The sequence below is a fragment of the Mobula birostris genome, chromosome 5 (assembly GCF_030028105.1).
Source record: "Mobula birostris isolate sMobBir1 chromosome 5, sMobBir1.hap1, whole genome shotgun sequence".
NCBI lineage: Eukaryota > Metazoa > Chordata > Chondrichthyes > Myliobatiformes > Myliobatidae > Mobula > Mobula birostris.
In genome coordinates this window covers 202,471,755-202,487,009 of record NC_092374.1, presented here as the reverse complement: position 1 = coordinate 202,487,009, position 15,255 = coordinate 202,471,755, and the positions used below count along the sequence as shown (strand labels likewise).

The window sequence follows — 15,255 nt, the reverse complement described above, 5'->3', positions numbered from 1 at the left end:
GGTTTTCTATGTTAAAAAATCTGATTTCCTTACTGGTTAGAAATTTGTTATGTCTTACCCTTAAATATCCCGAAGGACTCTGCCACCACAGCTGGATGTGGCAAGAAATTGCAAAGTGACAACACTATGAAAACTGAAAATATTCCTCTTTTAAGTCTTCAGCCAGCACTTCCTCATTCCGAGACCATTCTGAAAACACATCCAGAAAGTGGCAGTTCTGTGGGTGAAAACACCCCATTAACGAAGGAGGTCAGAGGAGAATGGCCAGACTGATTCAAGATAATAGGAAGGCAACAATAACTCAAATGTTGTAGCAGTGGTGTGCAGAAGAACATCTCTGAACATACAACCCAATGAACTTTGAAGTCCTGGTGAAGGCTCTTGGTCTAAAATATTTACTGTTTACTTTTTTCCATAGATGCTGCCTGGCTTGCTGAGTTCCTCCAGCATTTTGTGTGTATTATTTTAAGCTCCAGCATCTGCGAAATTTCTCTTGTTTGTGAACCTTGAAGTGAATAGGCTGCAGCAGCCAAAGGCAATGCACTCAGTGGCCACTTTATTAGGTACAAACAATAAAGGATTGTTCGGGGATTAGACATGTGAAATGATAAGAGGGTATGTCATCACTTGGAAAAGCCCAGAAACAAAGGGCATGGTCTCAGACTGAAGACACAAAAGAAGAATATTTTCAGTATTCATAGTGTTGTCGGTCTTTGCAATTTTTTGCCATATAAAGCTGTGGCAGAGTCCTTGGGGATATTTAAGGGCAAGACATATAAATTTCTAACCAGTAAGGAAATCAGATATATTTTCAAAGAAAGAGATAAAGATTAGCTTTATTTGTCATACGTGCATTGAAACATATCTGTCTTCTGTGTCAAATCAAATCAGCGAGGAAAGTGCTGGGTAGCCCGCAAGAGCAGCAACATAACGTGGCCACAAGATAACAAAAGATATGGGAAGAGGGCAAGAATCTGGACTTGATGAATGTTGGATCAACATAATCTTTTTGATTTTAGAAGGGTGCTCTGAGGGTTAACAACTGTTTCTGGACCTTTTACTTATGTCTGGTGTTTTATTTGAGGACCTGATGGAGTAAATGACACAGACATCAGTAGGCGAAACCAGGACCTGAGGTTAATTAGCACAAGGTTTAGTCATAGTCATAGTCATACTTTATTGATCCCGAGTGAAATTGGTTTTCGTTACAGTTGCACCAACCAAGAATAGAGTATAAATAAAGCAATATAAAACCATAAATAATTAAAATAGTAATATGTAAATTATGCCAGGAAATAAGTCCAGGACCAGCCTATCGGCTCAGGGTGTCTGACCCTCCAAGGGAGGAGTTGTAAAGTTTGATGGCCACAGGCAGGAATGACTTCCTATGATGCTCAGTGTAGAAGAGGGTTGAAATAGAATTATTTAGCATGTCCTGATGAAGGGTCAACAGTTAATTCCTCTCCTTAGATGCTACCTGACCTGCCTGTTGAGTTCCTCCAGTATTTTGCATGTGTTGCTCAAGATTTCCACTATCTGTAGAATTTATTGTGTTTATTCAATAAATTATGGGGCCTGGAACTCACTACCCTAAAGAGTATGGGAGATAAAGACACTCCCCTGATTTACCAAACAACCTGAATGAGTCTAGAACCTACTAGGTTAGGGATCAGGTGTGGAGATTACTGTGAATACAAACAACTCGCGCAAAATGCTGGAGGAACTCAGCAGGCCAGGCAGCATCATGGAGAGGAATAAACAGTCGACGTTTCTGGCCGAGACACGTCACCAGATTCGGAAGTTCACATTGGCCTATCTTGTACTGATGGGCCAAACAATTTCCTTCTGCACTGTGAATTTCTATGACTCTCAGCTCAATGGCAATTGACTTTGGGGGAAAAAAATCCAGCCTTATTTCAAAAGAGCAACATGAAGGAAACCCGAAGTCTGTTCCAAGCACAATATTGCCGAGCATCCCTTCCGCCCATCCCCACAATCTCCGTTACCCACTACCGTCAGGAACATCCGGACTAGGAATGACAGACTAGGTAACAGTTTCTTCCCTCAGACTGTGAGACTAATGAATACCCTATCATCACCACCGAGGTCTCATCACTAGAACAGTGAGCTGTTTACCTGTGCTGCGCACCACGTGCGTTTTGAATTATATCTATTAACGTATTGCGGTAATATATTGTTTTATGTTCTGTTTGTGTTCGCAAAAACGTTTTTTTCCGTTTGGTTGAACTTGAACTTGAAAGGGTTAATCCCGACATGTCAAATTGCGCCCTCTGTCGCTTGATTGATTGTAGGTAATCGTTATCCATGGAGGCAAATTGATAAAACTCCCTGTCAAGCAGCCACGTCTCGCAGTGATCCCGCTCTTTAGCGCTTCAAAGCGCCCTCTCACCCAACCCAGGTTTAAGTCCCACCCTCCCGCTCCTTCCCCGAACACCATTTTATTCCTCTCTCGCCGCGGAATTGTTTTTTTTTTAACAAGAAGATCCCACAGTTTATTTTCCAAGGGACAACATCCAGATCATCTCTTGCTGCATCGCTCTCCATCCACCCGCAAGATGTCGACAGAAAAACAAGGTATGTGGTTTGACGTCCCTCCTCCGTGTGTGAGCAGCAGCGGGCTGTGTGCGAACACACACCTCGGGGTTAGTTATCAGTCAATGTTCGAACGCTCCGCTCTGGTTTATGGAATCTAGGTAGGGGAGATATCGCGGCTGTTTATTCCACTGCAGCAGACTCTCTCCTTTGTCACTGTGCTGGCCTTTTAATGGGCTGCGTGCCGGTCAAGTGCACCGGGATTAACAGCGCTAAATCAAAGCGTATTTCCGCAGACTGCAATATTCTCTCCAACAGTAAAGCGCTTCTGTAACGCGCTTCAGCGAGGGGGTTGGGGCGGTTGCGGGGAATATCTTTTGGCGCCCCTGACTTCAAAGATGGCATATGGATTCTGTAATTGCAACATTCGTCTGGCATAGAGGGACTGACAGTGCACGGGATTTCTTCGTGATGCTATCCCGATGACCATTTACCGTTTGTTGTTTCGTGACTGCTATGGTGCGGGGTAGAAACTAGGAACTGGCAGAGGGCGGGAGCCGCATTCTCAGTTTAGGTCTTAGTTTTTGAGTATAACAATGTTAGGAATTTTAATCGCCTTGGTGTGACTAAATGTGCATTCTAGCGTGTAAGGGATTATCGTGGAGCGAAATTACGTTGAAAGCAAAAGTCCGTATTATTCGTCAGCAATATTTCATCTCCCGGAGTTCCTGCAATCCTCAATTTGCTTGTTGTGAATATTGCCTTTATGTTCCCTGATTTCTAAAGCCGAGCTTTCCCTCTCCCCCTTCGCCTCTCTTTCGCTCTTTTCCTCGTCCCTCTCTCTATCCACTACTCGTCTATCAATTTATCTGTATGTATGAATCAATCTATCTATCTATTTCTTTCTCTATCTATCTTTCCATCTATCTACCCTTCGAAGTCTTTTCTCTCTCTGTATCTATCTGTCTGACTGTCTTTCAATCTATTCATCTGTCTGTCTGTCTCTGTATGTCTCGATCCATCCTTTTCCCCTCTTAGTCTCTATCTCTCCCTATCCATCTATCAGTCAACAGTATGTCTATCTATCTATCTATCTATATATATATATCTGTCTCTCTATCTATGCCCTCACTATCTATCTGAGATGGAACTTGTACAGATAACAGGGCGCAGGGGTCTAATGTGGAATTAGTGGTGATGGGACTTGTACAGATAACGGGGGGGCAGGGGTCTAATGTGGAATTACTGGTGACGGGAGTTGCACGGCCAGTGGTGGGGGTGGGGGGGGCGGAGGTCTAATGTAGATTTGCTGGTGACGGGAGTTGTACAGACAAGGAGGGATGGGCTAATGTGATCGGAAACCTGCTGGAGGGGAAATAGTGAAGATCAGAGAGGCCGCCCTACATTTACAGTATCGCTGTGGAAGACCGCACTTACACAGCCTAACTGAATTACACTTTGATTCTGTAGTAACAATCAAGTATTATGTTCATATTCTGGTCTGTAAGGCCCAGGGGAGTCATCTGTTACCAGACGGCCAGCCTCCGAACTTTTCTTGTGTGTCACTACTGTCGATACTGGCTCGTTCAACACTTGCCCCTCCAGTGGTGGTGGAGTCTATGGCGGGGTAAATGCTCAGAGATGGTCTTGTTGGAGATTGATTCAAGTTCATTTGTTTGTCACATCTACGTCGAAACATAGAGTGGAATGTGTCATTTGCATTAACAACCAACACAACCCAAGGGTGTGCTAGGGGCTGCCGACAAGTGTCACCACATATTCCAGTGCCAGCACAGCATAGCAGCAGATCAACACACACAGCAACAACACAGACAAAACTGCAGTGAAACAAACCCCTTTCCCACCTTGCCACCCACCCACTCACTCACATACACACAGACAGGCCTCTGACCCCAGGACCAACTGCCTCTGGGCTTCCAACCACAGGCCAATCTGCCTCTGGGCCTCTGGGTTTCCAAACATAGGCAAATCTGCCTCTGAGCCTCTGGGCCCAGGACCAACTACCTCTGGGCTTTCAACCCAGGACAATCTGTGTTTAGGCTTCAACGTCCAGGATGATTTGCTTTTGGGCCTCTGACCCCAGAATAATTTGCCTTTGGGCCTCCAAGCCCAGGATGATCATTGCATGGCAGGTCTTTAGCACAAACAGCCATGGTTTCAGATCATCCCCTAGCTGACTGGTATCTAGGGCATTCCATCTGCAGACGTAAGTAACCTATTGCATATTGAAACATCTAGGTAGGCTGGACATGGAGACGATGTCCCTACAGTGGGGGAGTCCAGGACTAGAAGGCAAAGCCTCAGAATATAAGGAGGTCAACTTTAGAACAGAGATAACAAGGAATTTCTTTAGCCAGAACGTGGTGAATCTGTGGAATTCATTGCCATGGACAGCTGTGGAGGACGTCATTGTGTGTATAGGATGCAGAAGTGGGCTGAGAAGTGGCAGATGGAGTTCAACCCGGAGAAGTGTGAGGTGGTACACTTTGGAAGGACAAACTCCAAGGCAGAGTACAAAGTAAATGGCAGGATACTTGGTAGTGTGGAGGAGCAGAGGGATCTCGGGGTACATATCCACAGATCCCTGAAAGTTGCCTCACAGATGGATAGGGTAGTTAAGACAGCTTATGGGGTGTTAGCTTTCATAAGTCGAGGGATAGAGTTTAAGAGTTGCGATGTACTGATGCAGCTCTATAAAACTCTGGTGAGGCCACACTTGGAATACTGTGTCCAGTTCTGGTCACTTCACTATAGGAAGGATGTGGAAGCATTGGAAGGGGTACAGAGGAGATTTATCAGGATGCTGCCTGGTTTAGAAAGTATGCATTATGATCAGAGATTAAGGGAGCTAGGGCTTTACTCTTTGGAGAGAAGGAGGATGAGAGGAGACATGATAGAGATGTACAAGATAATAAGAGGAATAGATAGAGTGGATAGCCAGCGCCTCTTCCCCAGGGCACCACTGCTCAATACAAGAGGACATGGCTTTAACGTAAGGGGTGGGAAGTTCAAGGGGGATATCAGAGGAAGGTTTTTTACTCAGAGAGTGGTTGGTGCGTGGAATGCACTGCCTGAGTCAGTGGTGGAGATAGATACACTAGTGAAGTTTAAGAGACCACTACACAGGTATATGGAGGAATCTAAGGTGGGGGCTTATATGGGAGGCAGGGTTTGAGGGTTGGCACAACATTGTGGGCTGAAGGGCCTGTACTGTGCTGTAGTATTCTATGTTCTATGTTATTTAAAGTGGAGGTTGGCCAATTCTTGATTAGTCAGGGCATGAAGGGTTACGAGGAGAAAGCGGGAGAATGAGGTTCAGAGGGGTAATAAATCAAACATGATGGAATGGCAGAGTAGACTCGATGGGCTGAACAGCCTAATTCTGCTCCTATATCTTATGGCCCTATGGACATGGGCTACTCTGTTTTCATAGGACTTACAAATGCAATTGAGTAGTACGCAATCGTCCATTCATTTTGGAAGTAGCCATCTTCATCAGAAGTTCTGATGACTCAGAAACTCAATGAATGAATGAATGCTGAACTACCATTGTTGTGTTGGCAGCAGGATCAGAAAACACTGAGGGGTGGGAAGGGAGGTGCCTTTCTTTCAGACTTTCATCATCTGGGACATTTCGCTTCTCCATTCTTCTGCATCATGTTCTCAGTCATGCTGTTCAGAAGTTCCTATGTTCACAGGCCATGGCTCTCACACACTGGGTTTGCAATACACAGCACAACAAAGCCATCTCAAAGTCAAGTTTATTGTCATGTGTGCAAGTACAGTATGACAAAGGTCTGTCACTGATTACGGACGGCACATGGCGCACTTGGTAAAACACTCATCCCCAGCAGTAATAGTGACTGGGTCTGAAACAGAGCTGCTGCTTAGAGCTGCCTCATATAGAGGCAGCAGCAACCTGCACCGGTGTGGAGGATACCATCTTTAACTGGGTCAAGGGTTATGTTACCTAATTACTCATCTTGTGGTAAAGTTTTGGGGTTTATTTAAGTTATTTAATCAGGAAATGGTGAATCCAATAAGGAGATATATGTGTTTATTGTGAGAACTGGCAATGGGGTTTCAGATTGTGTGAAATGGAAGATAATTGAGTTAATTAGCTTTTGGTTGGTCTAGGAGGAGGGGCTTAGCAGTTGTAAGCCTCGGGTTACCAAGGCTTTGCATTATTTTTTGTGTTTAGTCTGAGGGTGGCTGTTAGCCAGACAGGTGACAATTGCAAGCTGTATATATATTGTACTTTTTTTCAGTTTTTTTCTTGTTTTGATGTGGACGTCCAAGTTTTTGTTTTTCCACTATTTTTGTAAATAAAAGCACCTCAATCTATTTTTGCGACTCAAGCCATCTCGTTATTTTTCTTAGACAGTTGACCCACAGTTTTTGTGACACACAGTAATGCACAGGTGCAATGGAAAGCTTACTTGCAGCAGCATCCGATAAGTGGCATTCACACAAAAAAAAACATAAATTATACATAAGTTTTACAACAAAGAACTCAAGTAGAATCAGAACAAAAAGTCCATTTTGGTGCAAAGTCAAAATGGTGATAGTGTTGCCAAGACATAGTGATTAGGGCTCAAGAACCAAATGGTTGAAGGGAAGTCACTGTTCCTGAACCTGGCAGTCTGGGGCTTCAGGCTTCTGTACCTCCTGCCCGATGATAACTGCCCATGGATGTCTGGGATCTGTGATGAAGGCTGCCCTTAACAAGATTCAACGTTCAATGTTCTTTGATTATGAAGTTCCCATTTGCTGCCTGCGCTGGATTCCGGAGTTGAGCTGGTGTGGTGAGGAAGATAGTTACAACACTTTCCTGACGAAGGGTCTCGGCCCGAAACGTCGACTGTACCTCTTCCTAGAGATGCTGCCTGGCCTGCTGCGTTCACCAGCAACTTTGATGTGTGTTGCTTGAATTCCCAGCATCTGCAGAATTCCTGTTGTTTGAGTTAGAACATATGATTGTTTGAGGCTATCAATCCAGCTCAAGACCGTAGAATGGAGATAATTATCTGTTGTTCAGAGGCAGCCACACCGACACCAGCAGTTTTCCCTCTTTGCCAGTTACTAATCAATTGCAGAATCAATAATTGTTTTGTTGCAGATTCTGCAGTCACTGTGAAATGGATTGAGAAGAAATACAGTCATGCGATATGGATTCTGGAAACCCACTATTAGGAGAGATTAGACACTAGAATTCCACAAGGCGAGACTGGGGTTTAAGGCCTAGTTCTCAGCAATTGGAGAGTCCAGAGGTCATTGCTGAGGATCGAGGCCCAAGTGTCGAATCGGTCCTAGGGTCCATTGGCTAGAGCCTCCAGATCTGTGAACCTCTGCGAGTCACTAGGGTAGTCAAAGGCCCATGGTCTGCATGTCCACATCCAAACCCAGGTCTGCTGGAGGCCAGAGAATATGGACTGTCTTGGATTAGAGGACTTTGTATGGGTGGCTGGCAGATTGTTTTTCTTTAGGTGGGGGCTTGGTTTTGCTGCTGTTTTATTCCTTGTTGTGCTCTGTATTGCTCTGTCGGGCATTGTGGGCATGCTATGTTGGCACTAGGTTGTGTGCCGACACTTGAAATCTGCCCCTAGCACATTCTTAGGTGAGTTGTTAACACAAGTGATACATTTTACTGTACGCTTCAATGTGGATGTGATAACTAAACTTGAATCTGTACACTGAGACCTTGATTAGACTTTTCCTGGTTCTGGAGCATTAATTGGAGCTTGCCACAGTTTGGAGACCTGAATGTTCTGGGCCCCGTTCCACAGTGCTGCAGGCTCTGTGAATATCCTGCTAAGTTCCAGCATTACTGTGATTCTTATTCTGGAACACCACAATATCAATGTGCGGAAAGTTGAGCAAATTATGTTTGATTCCAGACCTGTTGTCGGAGTGTGGTAGGTTTGAGAACTTTACCTGACACTGAAGCCTCTTCCTTAATAGTTTGCTGGCCACTCAAAATCATTCAGAATGTGTTTAAAATTTAGTATGCTTGTGGTTTATTTATAAGCAATATTACTGCAGGACTTGTTGAAAGATGTTAACTGGATATAAACCAAAGTATTCAAAAATGCAGTGATAAATGTGCTAGGTTCTTCTTCCGCATATTCCCTCCACCTTCCCTCGCATTAGAAGTTAATTGGCTGCTGAGATTCATCAGACATGGCAGGTTGGCACTGAGGAATTATTTCGTTCTAATTGGCCAGCAAGGAAGGTACAGTGGGATCTGGGCCAGCAGAAAAAAATGGGCTGAAAAATGGCAAATGGGATTTAATGCAGATAAGCGTGAGGTGTTGCAACTTGAGAGGACAAACCAGGGAAGAACTTGCACAATGAATGGTAGGGTACTGAGGAGTGTGGCAGAATAGAGAGATTTGGGAGTACAGATCCAGATTTCCTCGAAAGTGGCATCACAGGTAGACAGGAACAAGACGAGAGCTTTTGGCCCATTGACTTTATAGATCATACAACCCCCAACCATATACTTATCCAAACTTCTAATTGTTGTAATAGAACCCGCATTGCTAATTCTACTGGCAGCCCATTCCACTCTCACACCACCATCCTCTCAGTTTCCCCTTAAACATTTCACCTTTCAACCTTATCATATGACCACTTGCCCAACCACAGTGGCAAAAACTGAGCAAAAACCCTATCTCTACTCCTCATAATTTTGTATACCTCCATCAAATCTTCCCTCATTCTCATACGCTCCAGGGAATAAAGTTATGACCTGTTCAACCTTTCCCTATAGCCCAGGTTCTCAAGTCCCAGCAGCAGTATTGTAAGTAGGAACAAAGTCATATTTCAAGGCACACATTTGTATTTAAGTCTATAACATTCTGACTCAGAGGTAGAAGGCCAAGGTTCATAGAACACTACAGCTACGCAAGTGGTTCACTGTCCACCATGTCTAGGCCTATCCTTCTGATAATGTAACTAGTGCTATTTGCCTGACCATATTTGAGAGCCTGTTTAAACGACTCTTACATGTAGGTGATTGTATTTGATTCCACAACCTCTTCTGGTGATGTTCCAGATATCAGGCAGCCTCTGTTATGAAGGATCTCAGCTCAAATGTCAACTGTTTATCTCCCTGCCATTGAGCACATTTACACAGAGCATTGTCCAGGAAAGCAGCACCCATCATCAGAGAACCCCTCCCCCCAGGGGTTCCCCTTGTAAATTGAAGAAGAGAAGTCATGCTCTCTTCTCACTGCTGTGTCAAGAAGACGGCATAAGAGCCTCGGGATTCATACCAACAGGTTCAGAAACAGTTATTGCCCCTCAACGCTCAGGCTCCTGAACCACAGCGGATAACTTCGCTCAACTTCACTCGCCCATCACTGAACTGTTCCCACAACCTCTGGACTCACTTTCAAGGACTCGTCATCTCATGTTCTTGTATTTATAGCTTTTTCATTCCTTTCTTTTCCCCCATTTTCTATTTGCACAGTTTATTGTCTTTTGCGGCCCAGTTGCCCATGCTGTTGGTGCTATCTTACACCAATTCCATTATGATGATTGGATTTATTTAGTATGCCTGCAAGGAAATGAATCTCAAGCCGGAGGAGAAGATGGCGGTGGGACGCAGCTCGCAGCGACCACTCCGTGAATGATATCTGTTATCTGTCAAGTAGGGTTTCGTGCACAATCCTGATTTGATGGAGACGGACGTGAGAGCACGGAGGAACATCTGGTGAAACTTCTGAAATGCCTGCTTCTCTGCTGCTGCTACTGTGTGGTCCAGAATCTCGGGAGGGGAAGGCCCCGAGTCCTCGGCTTTGCGTGTTGCTCGGCGGCCCGGGCGGGGTCGAAGCGCTCGGCAGAGATGGTGCTCGGTGCTCGGTGTTGGGGGCTGGTCGGAGGCTCAAAGTTTTCAGACAGACTCAGAGTCCGCTGCTGTCGGGTGCTTCCAATGGTGCTGCATCCGCGAGTTTGAGGCACTTGGAGTTCATGGCAGGGAGAGCTTCTCCCTTCTACCGTCTGCATGAGATGATGGGGTTATTGGGACTTGAGACTTTTTTTTTACCGTGCCTATGGTCTGCTCTTTATCAAATTACGGTATTGCTTTGCACTGTTGTGACTATATGTTATAATTATGTGGATTTGTCAGTTTTAGTCTTGGTTTGTCCTGTGTTTCTGGGATATCTTTCTGGAGGAACATTGCATGATTTTTTAATGCATGCATTTCTAAATGACAATAAACGAGGACTGAGTGTCCTCATAATCTAATTGAATCTAATCTCAGGGTTGTATACAGTGATATATATATGTACCTTGATAACAAATTTACTTGGAACTTTGAGCATAGACGCTGCTTCACCTGTTAAGTTCCGCCAGCGTTTTGTTCAAGATTTGCGGCATCTGCAGAATCTCTTGTGTTTACTCCTGCGTAAAAATTATTTTCCCTCAAACCTTCTGCTTCTCACCTTAAACTGATGCCCTCTTGACCAATTTATTCAACTGATCTACTTAATTAAATTTCTTCCACCCAGATAACACCATGATGAATCTCCTCTGTACTCTGAAGTGCTAACATCCTCTTCCTACAGTGTACAAGCAAACAAAATTTGTCAGTGAGGCGGCATCATTTATTTATTTAGAGAGCAGGCCATTCTTGCCCTTCAAGCTGCATTGCCCCACAACCCCCCACAAACCCGATTTAACCTGAACCTAATCAGGTCAATTTACAGTGACCAATTAACCCACCTGGCACATCTTTGGAGTGTAGGAGGAAACTGGAGCACATGTGGAACTCAGCAGGTCAGGCAGCATCTATGGAGGGGAATAAATGATGCTTCAGGCTGCAACCTTTCATCAAGACTGGAAAGGAAGAGGCCAGAAGCAAGAAGAAGAAAGTGGACAGAGGAGAAGGCCTACGAGCTGGCAGGTGATCAAACACTTGTAAAACATCCTTTTCCACCCCACACCACCCCCCGGCTCCTCTCCAGTCCTGATAAATGGTCTCGGCCAAAAACTTTGGCTGTTTATTCCCCTCCATAGATGCTGCCTGCTCAAAATTTCCAGCAGGATCTAAGGTATATATGACTTTCTGCACTCTGCAAACTGCATCACCATGAGCTTGTTGGGATTAAGTTCCATTGGCTACCCATTGGCCCACTTGGTCTGGGAATAATGTTAGGACATAGAACATAGAACATTACAGCACAGTACAGGCCCTTTGGCCCATAATGCTGTGCCAACCCTTTGATCTACTCTAAGGTCAATCTAACATTTCCCTCCCATATAGCCCTCCATTCTTCTATCATCCATGTGCCTACCTAAGAGTCTCTTAAATGCTCCTATCGTATCTTCCTCTCTCACCACCCTGCCGCACCCTTCCTTTAATGAGGTAACCAGAACTGAACCCAATAACCCAGGTGTCGTCTAACATGGGCTTTATAGAGCTGCAACATTACCTAGCAGCTCTTGAATTCAATCCAACGACTAATGAAGGCCAAGACACCACATAACTCACTCATCAACTTGTGTGGCAAATTTGAGTGATCTATGGGCATAAACTGCAGGATCCCTTTCTTCCTCCATCTGGCTAAGAATGCTGTCATTAACTCTGTATCCTGTCGTCAAATTCAGCCTTCCACAGTGAACCACCTTATACTTCTCTGGATTGAACTCCACGTTGTACCCTGAGCCATTCTCACCTTTACAGATCAACTGGGGGCTTTCGGGGTCTCAGGGTTTTGTTTCTTTCCTTTATCATGCTGGGCTTAGGGGGGAGTTGATGTCTACTCCCATGGTCTTAGTTACAGCTATATAAGACCTTGGTCAGACCCCACTTGGAGTACTGTGTTCATTTCTGGTCACCTCACTACAGGAAGGATGTGGATACTATACAGAGAGTGCAGAGGAAATTTACAAGGATGTTGTTTGGATTTGAGGACGTACCTTATGAGAATAGGTTAAGTGAACTTGGCCTTTTCTTCTTGGAGCGACGGAGGATGAGAGGCAACCTGATAGAAGTGTATAAGATGATCAGGGGCATTGATCGTGTGGATAGTCAGAGGTTTTTTCCCAGGCCTGAAATGGCTAACATGAGAGGTCATAGTTTTAAGATGCTTGGAAATGGGTACCAAGCGGTAAATTTTTCACACAGAGAGTGATAGGTGTGTGGAATGCACTGCTAGCGGCGGTGGTGGAAACGGATACAACAGGGGCTTTTAAGAGCCCTTTCGATAGGTACATGGAGCTTAGAAACATAGAGTGCTATGCAGCAGGGAAATTCTAGGCAGCTTCTAGGGTAGGTTACATGGTCAGCACACCATTGTGGGCCAAAAGGCCTGTAATGTGCAGTAGATTTTCTATGTTTCTATGTTCTGTATTTAATAGCTATCAGGAAAAGACAGATATCAGAGTTGTATTGTACATGCATACTTTGATAATAAAATGGTCCTTTGAGCAAGGTGCTGTGTTACGTGCCGTGACCAAATCCATAAGACAACTCAGTTGCCCGTCACCGTGCTTTTCACAGAAGCATCAGTACAGTAATGATGGGGCAGTTTGTCAGAAGAAGCCTGGTCTATCACTGGGCACATTCCCACCCAAAGGCACCCAAACAGTGCTTCTTGGCGAGGAGATACTTCAGGAGCAAGTGTGCTGGGGTCACCTCTTGTACTGGTGCTCCTGGTGCGGTTTCCTCTACATTGGTGAGGCCTGTGCAGATTGGGGGGGGCTGCTTCATCGAGCACCTTCGCTCCACCTGCCGTAAAAGATGGGATCTCCCCGGCGGTCACCCATTTCAATTTGACTTCCAATTCCTATTCTGTCTTGTCGTTATGAGGCTTGCTCTGCTGCCAGAATCAGGCCAAACTCCGGATGTCGAAGCTACACCTCATATTCCGTTTGGGTAGCTGCCAACCTGATGACATGAACAGTGACTTCTCCAACTTCTGCTGTTTCCTCACCCCTCCACCTTCTCTCCTTTTCCATTCCCCACTGTGGTTCCCGTCTCATCTCCTCTCTACTTTCCACCTGCCAGTCACGTTCTTCTGCTGCCCCTCCCTCTTCCCTTTCTTCCATGGTCCACTCTCCTCGCCTATTAGATTCCTCCTTTGCCAGCCCTTCTACCAATCCCCTCTGAGCTCCCTACTTCATACCGCCTCCCCGACCCATGCACCTACCCTCTCACTTGGTCTTGAATACGCAGCTTGTCGTCCTTACCCTCCCCCCATCTTCTTATTCTGCCGTCTGCCCCCTTCCTTCCCAACCCTGATGAAGGGTCTCATCCCAAAACACCAACTGTTTATTCATCTCTGTAGCTGCTGCCCAGCGTGCTGAGTTCCTCCAGCATTGTGTGTGTGTGTTTGTTGCTCCAAGTGAATATTTCCGGATATAGATAAATGTATCCTGCCTATGGTTTAAAACAATAATTTAAAATATGCTCAGAGTGCAGTTGAAAACAAATAGAAAGTACACAGAAGAGAGTTATTTGAATATAGGATTACCTCCCAGCACTTTAGCAATGGAAATGGAGTCTTATGCTGCTACAAACTGTGTGTCACACACCTCACACTTTACCAGTCATCTGTGAATCTGTTTTTCTGGGAATAGATCCAGGGATGCGTATTCCTCGACAATATGCTTCATTTGTGCCTCTCTTGCTCGTGATCAAACTGCACAGATCACGTTTGTTTGTCCTGTGAGCCACGTTCCCCAGCTCTGTACTTTTTCATAGACTGAGTTTATGAGGGTGGAAGCTGTGGTCAAGCCCACAGAATACGGCAGGCAGCATCTGTGGGGAGATGTAAGCAGTTAATTTACTGGACCCGATAAACAGTCTCAGCTTGAAACAGTGACTCTTTATTCCTCTTCATGGACCTTCTGGGTCCCTCCAGCAAATGGTCTGCGTTGCTTTGGATTTTCAGCATCTGCAAAACCTCATGCAAATGGGCTCTTATCCTGCCACGTCCACATCCACCTGTTTGATCATCTGCACCACATTATGGCCGTTGTCCTTCTAAGCATTACGTATGTAATTTCAGGTTGTGAGGAGGTTCTTGTGCAGTATGAACACTGATGCTGAGCTGAGCTGGTGAGCAGCCTTTCTCTGTACATGTTGCTGCATCTGTAAAACATCTTCAGTTTGTGCCGTAGAATACGTTCCCACTTTCTGTGCAGAGAGATGTCAGATGCGTTTGCAATTATAAGCTATTTGCACTGAGATATTCAAAGTTCAAAGTAAGTTCATATCAATGTACATATATGTTATCATATCCTGCCTTGGGATTCATTTTCTTGCAGGCATTTACAGGAAAAAATATAGAAATATAATAAAAATCCATACATAAACAAGAGAAAATCTGCAGATGCTGGAAATCCGAGCAATACACGCAAAGTGCTGGAGTAACGCAGCAGACCAGGCAGCATCTATTGAAAAGAGGACAGAAAATTGTGAAGAAAGACTATGTCTTGAACCAAAGGCGGTAACTTCACTTGTACCATCATTGAAAAGTTCCCGCATCCAACGGACATTCATGTACATTTATTATCAAAGAATGTGTAAGTTATACAACCTCGAGATTTGTTAGCTCACAGGTAGCCAAAAAAGAAATAAATCGGAAAGAACCCAATTAAAGAAAAAAAAAGAATAAAAATAAAAGTAAAAGACAAACAGAAAGAGAAAGAGAAAGAAAAAAAACACAA

General features: G+C 44.7%; 1 protein-coding gene across 1 annotated transcript in view; it reads left to right on the top strand.

Annotated features, from left to right (window-relative positions):
* Window positions 1-2,382: 2,382 nt before the first annotated feature.
* Window positions 2,383-15,255, top strand: part of LOC140197447 (proline-rich transmembrane protein 1-like) — an 87,405-nt gene continuing 74,532 nt past the window's right edge. Inside the window, exon 1 of the mRNA XM_072257408.1 lies at window positions 2,383-2,595. Within this exon, the coding sequence (XP_072113509.1) occupies window positions 2,577-2,595 (19 nt within the window). The 5' untranslated portion in view covers window positions 2,383-2,576. The remainder of the gene's footprint in view (window positions 2,596-15,255) is intronic.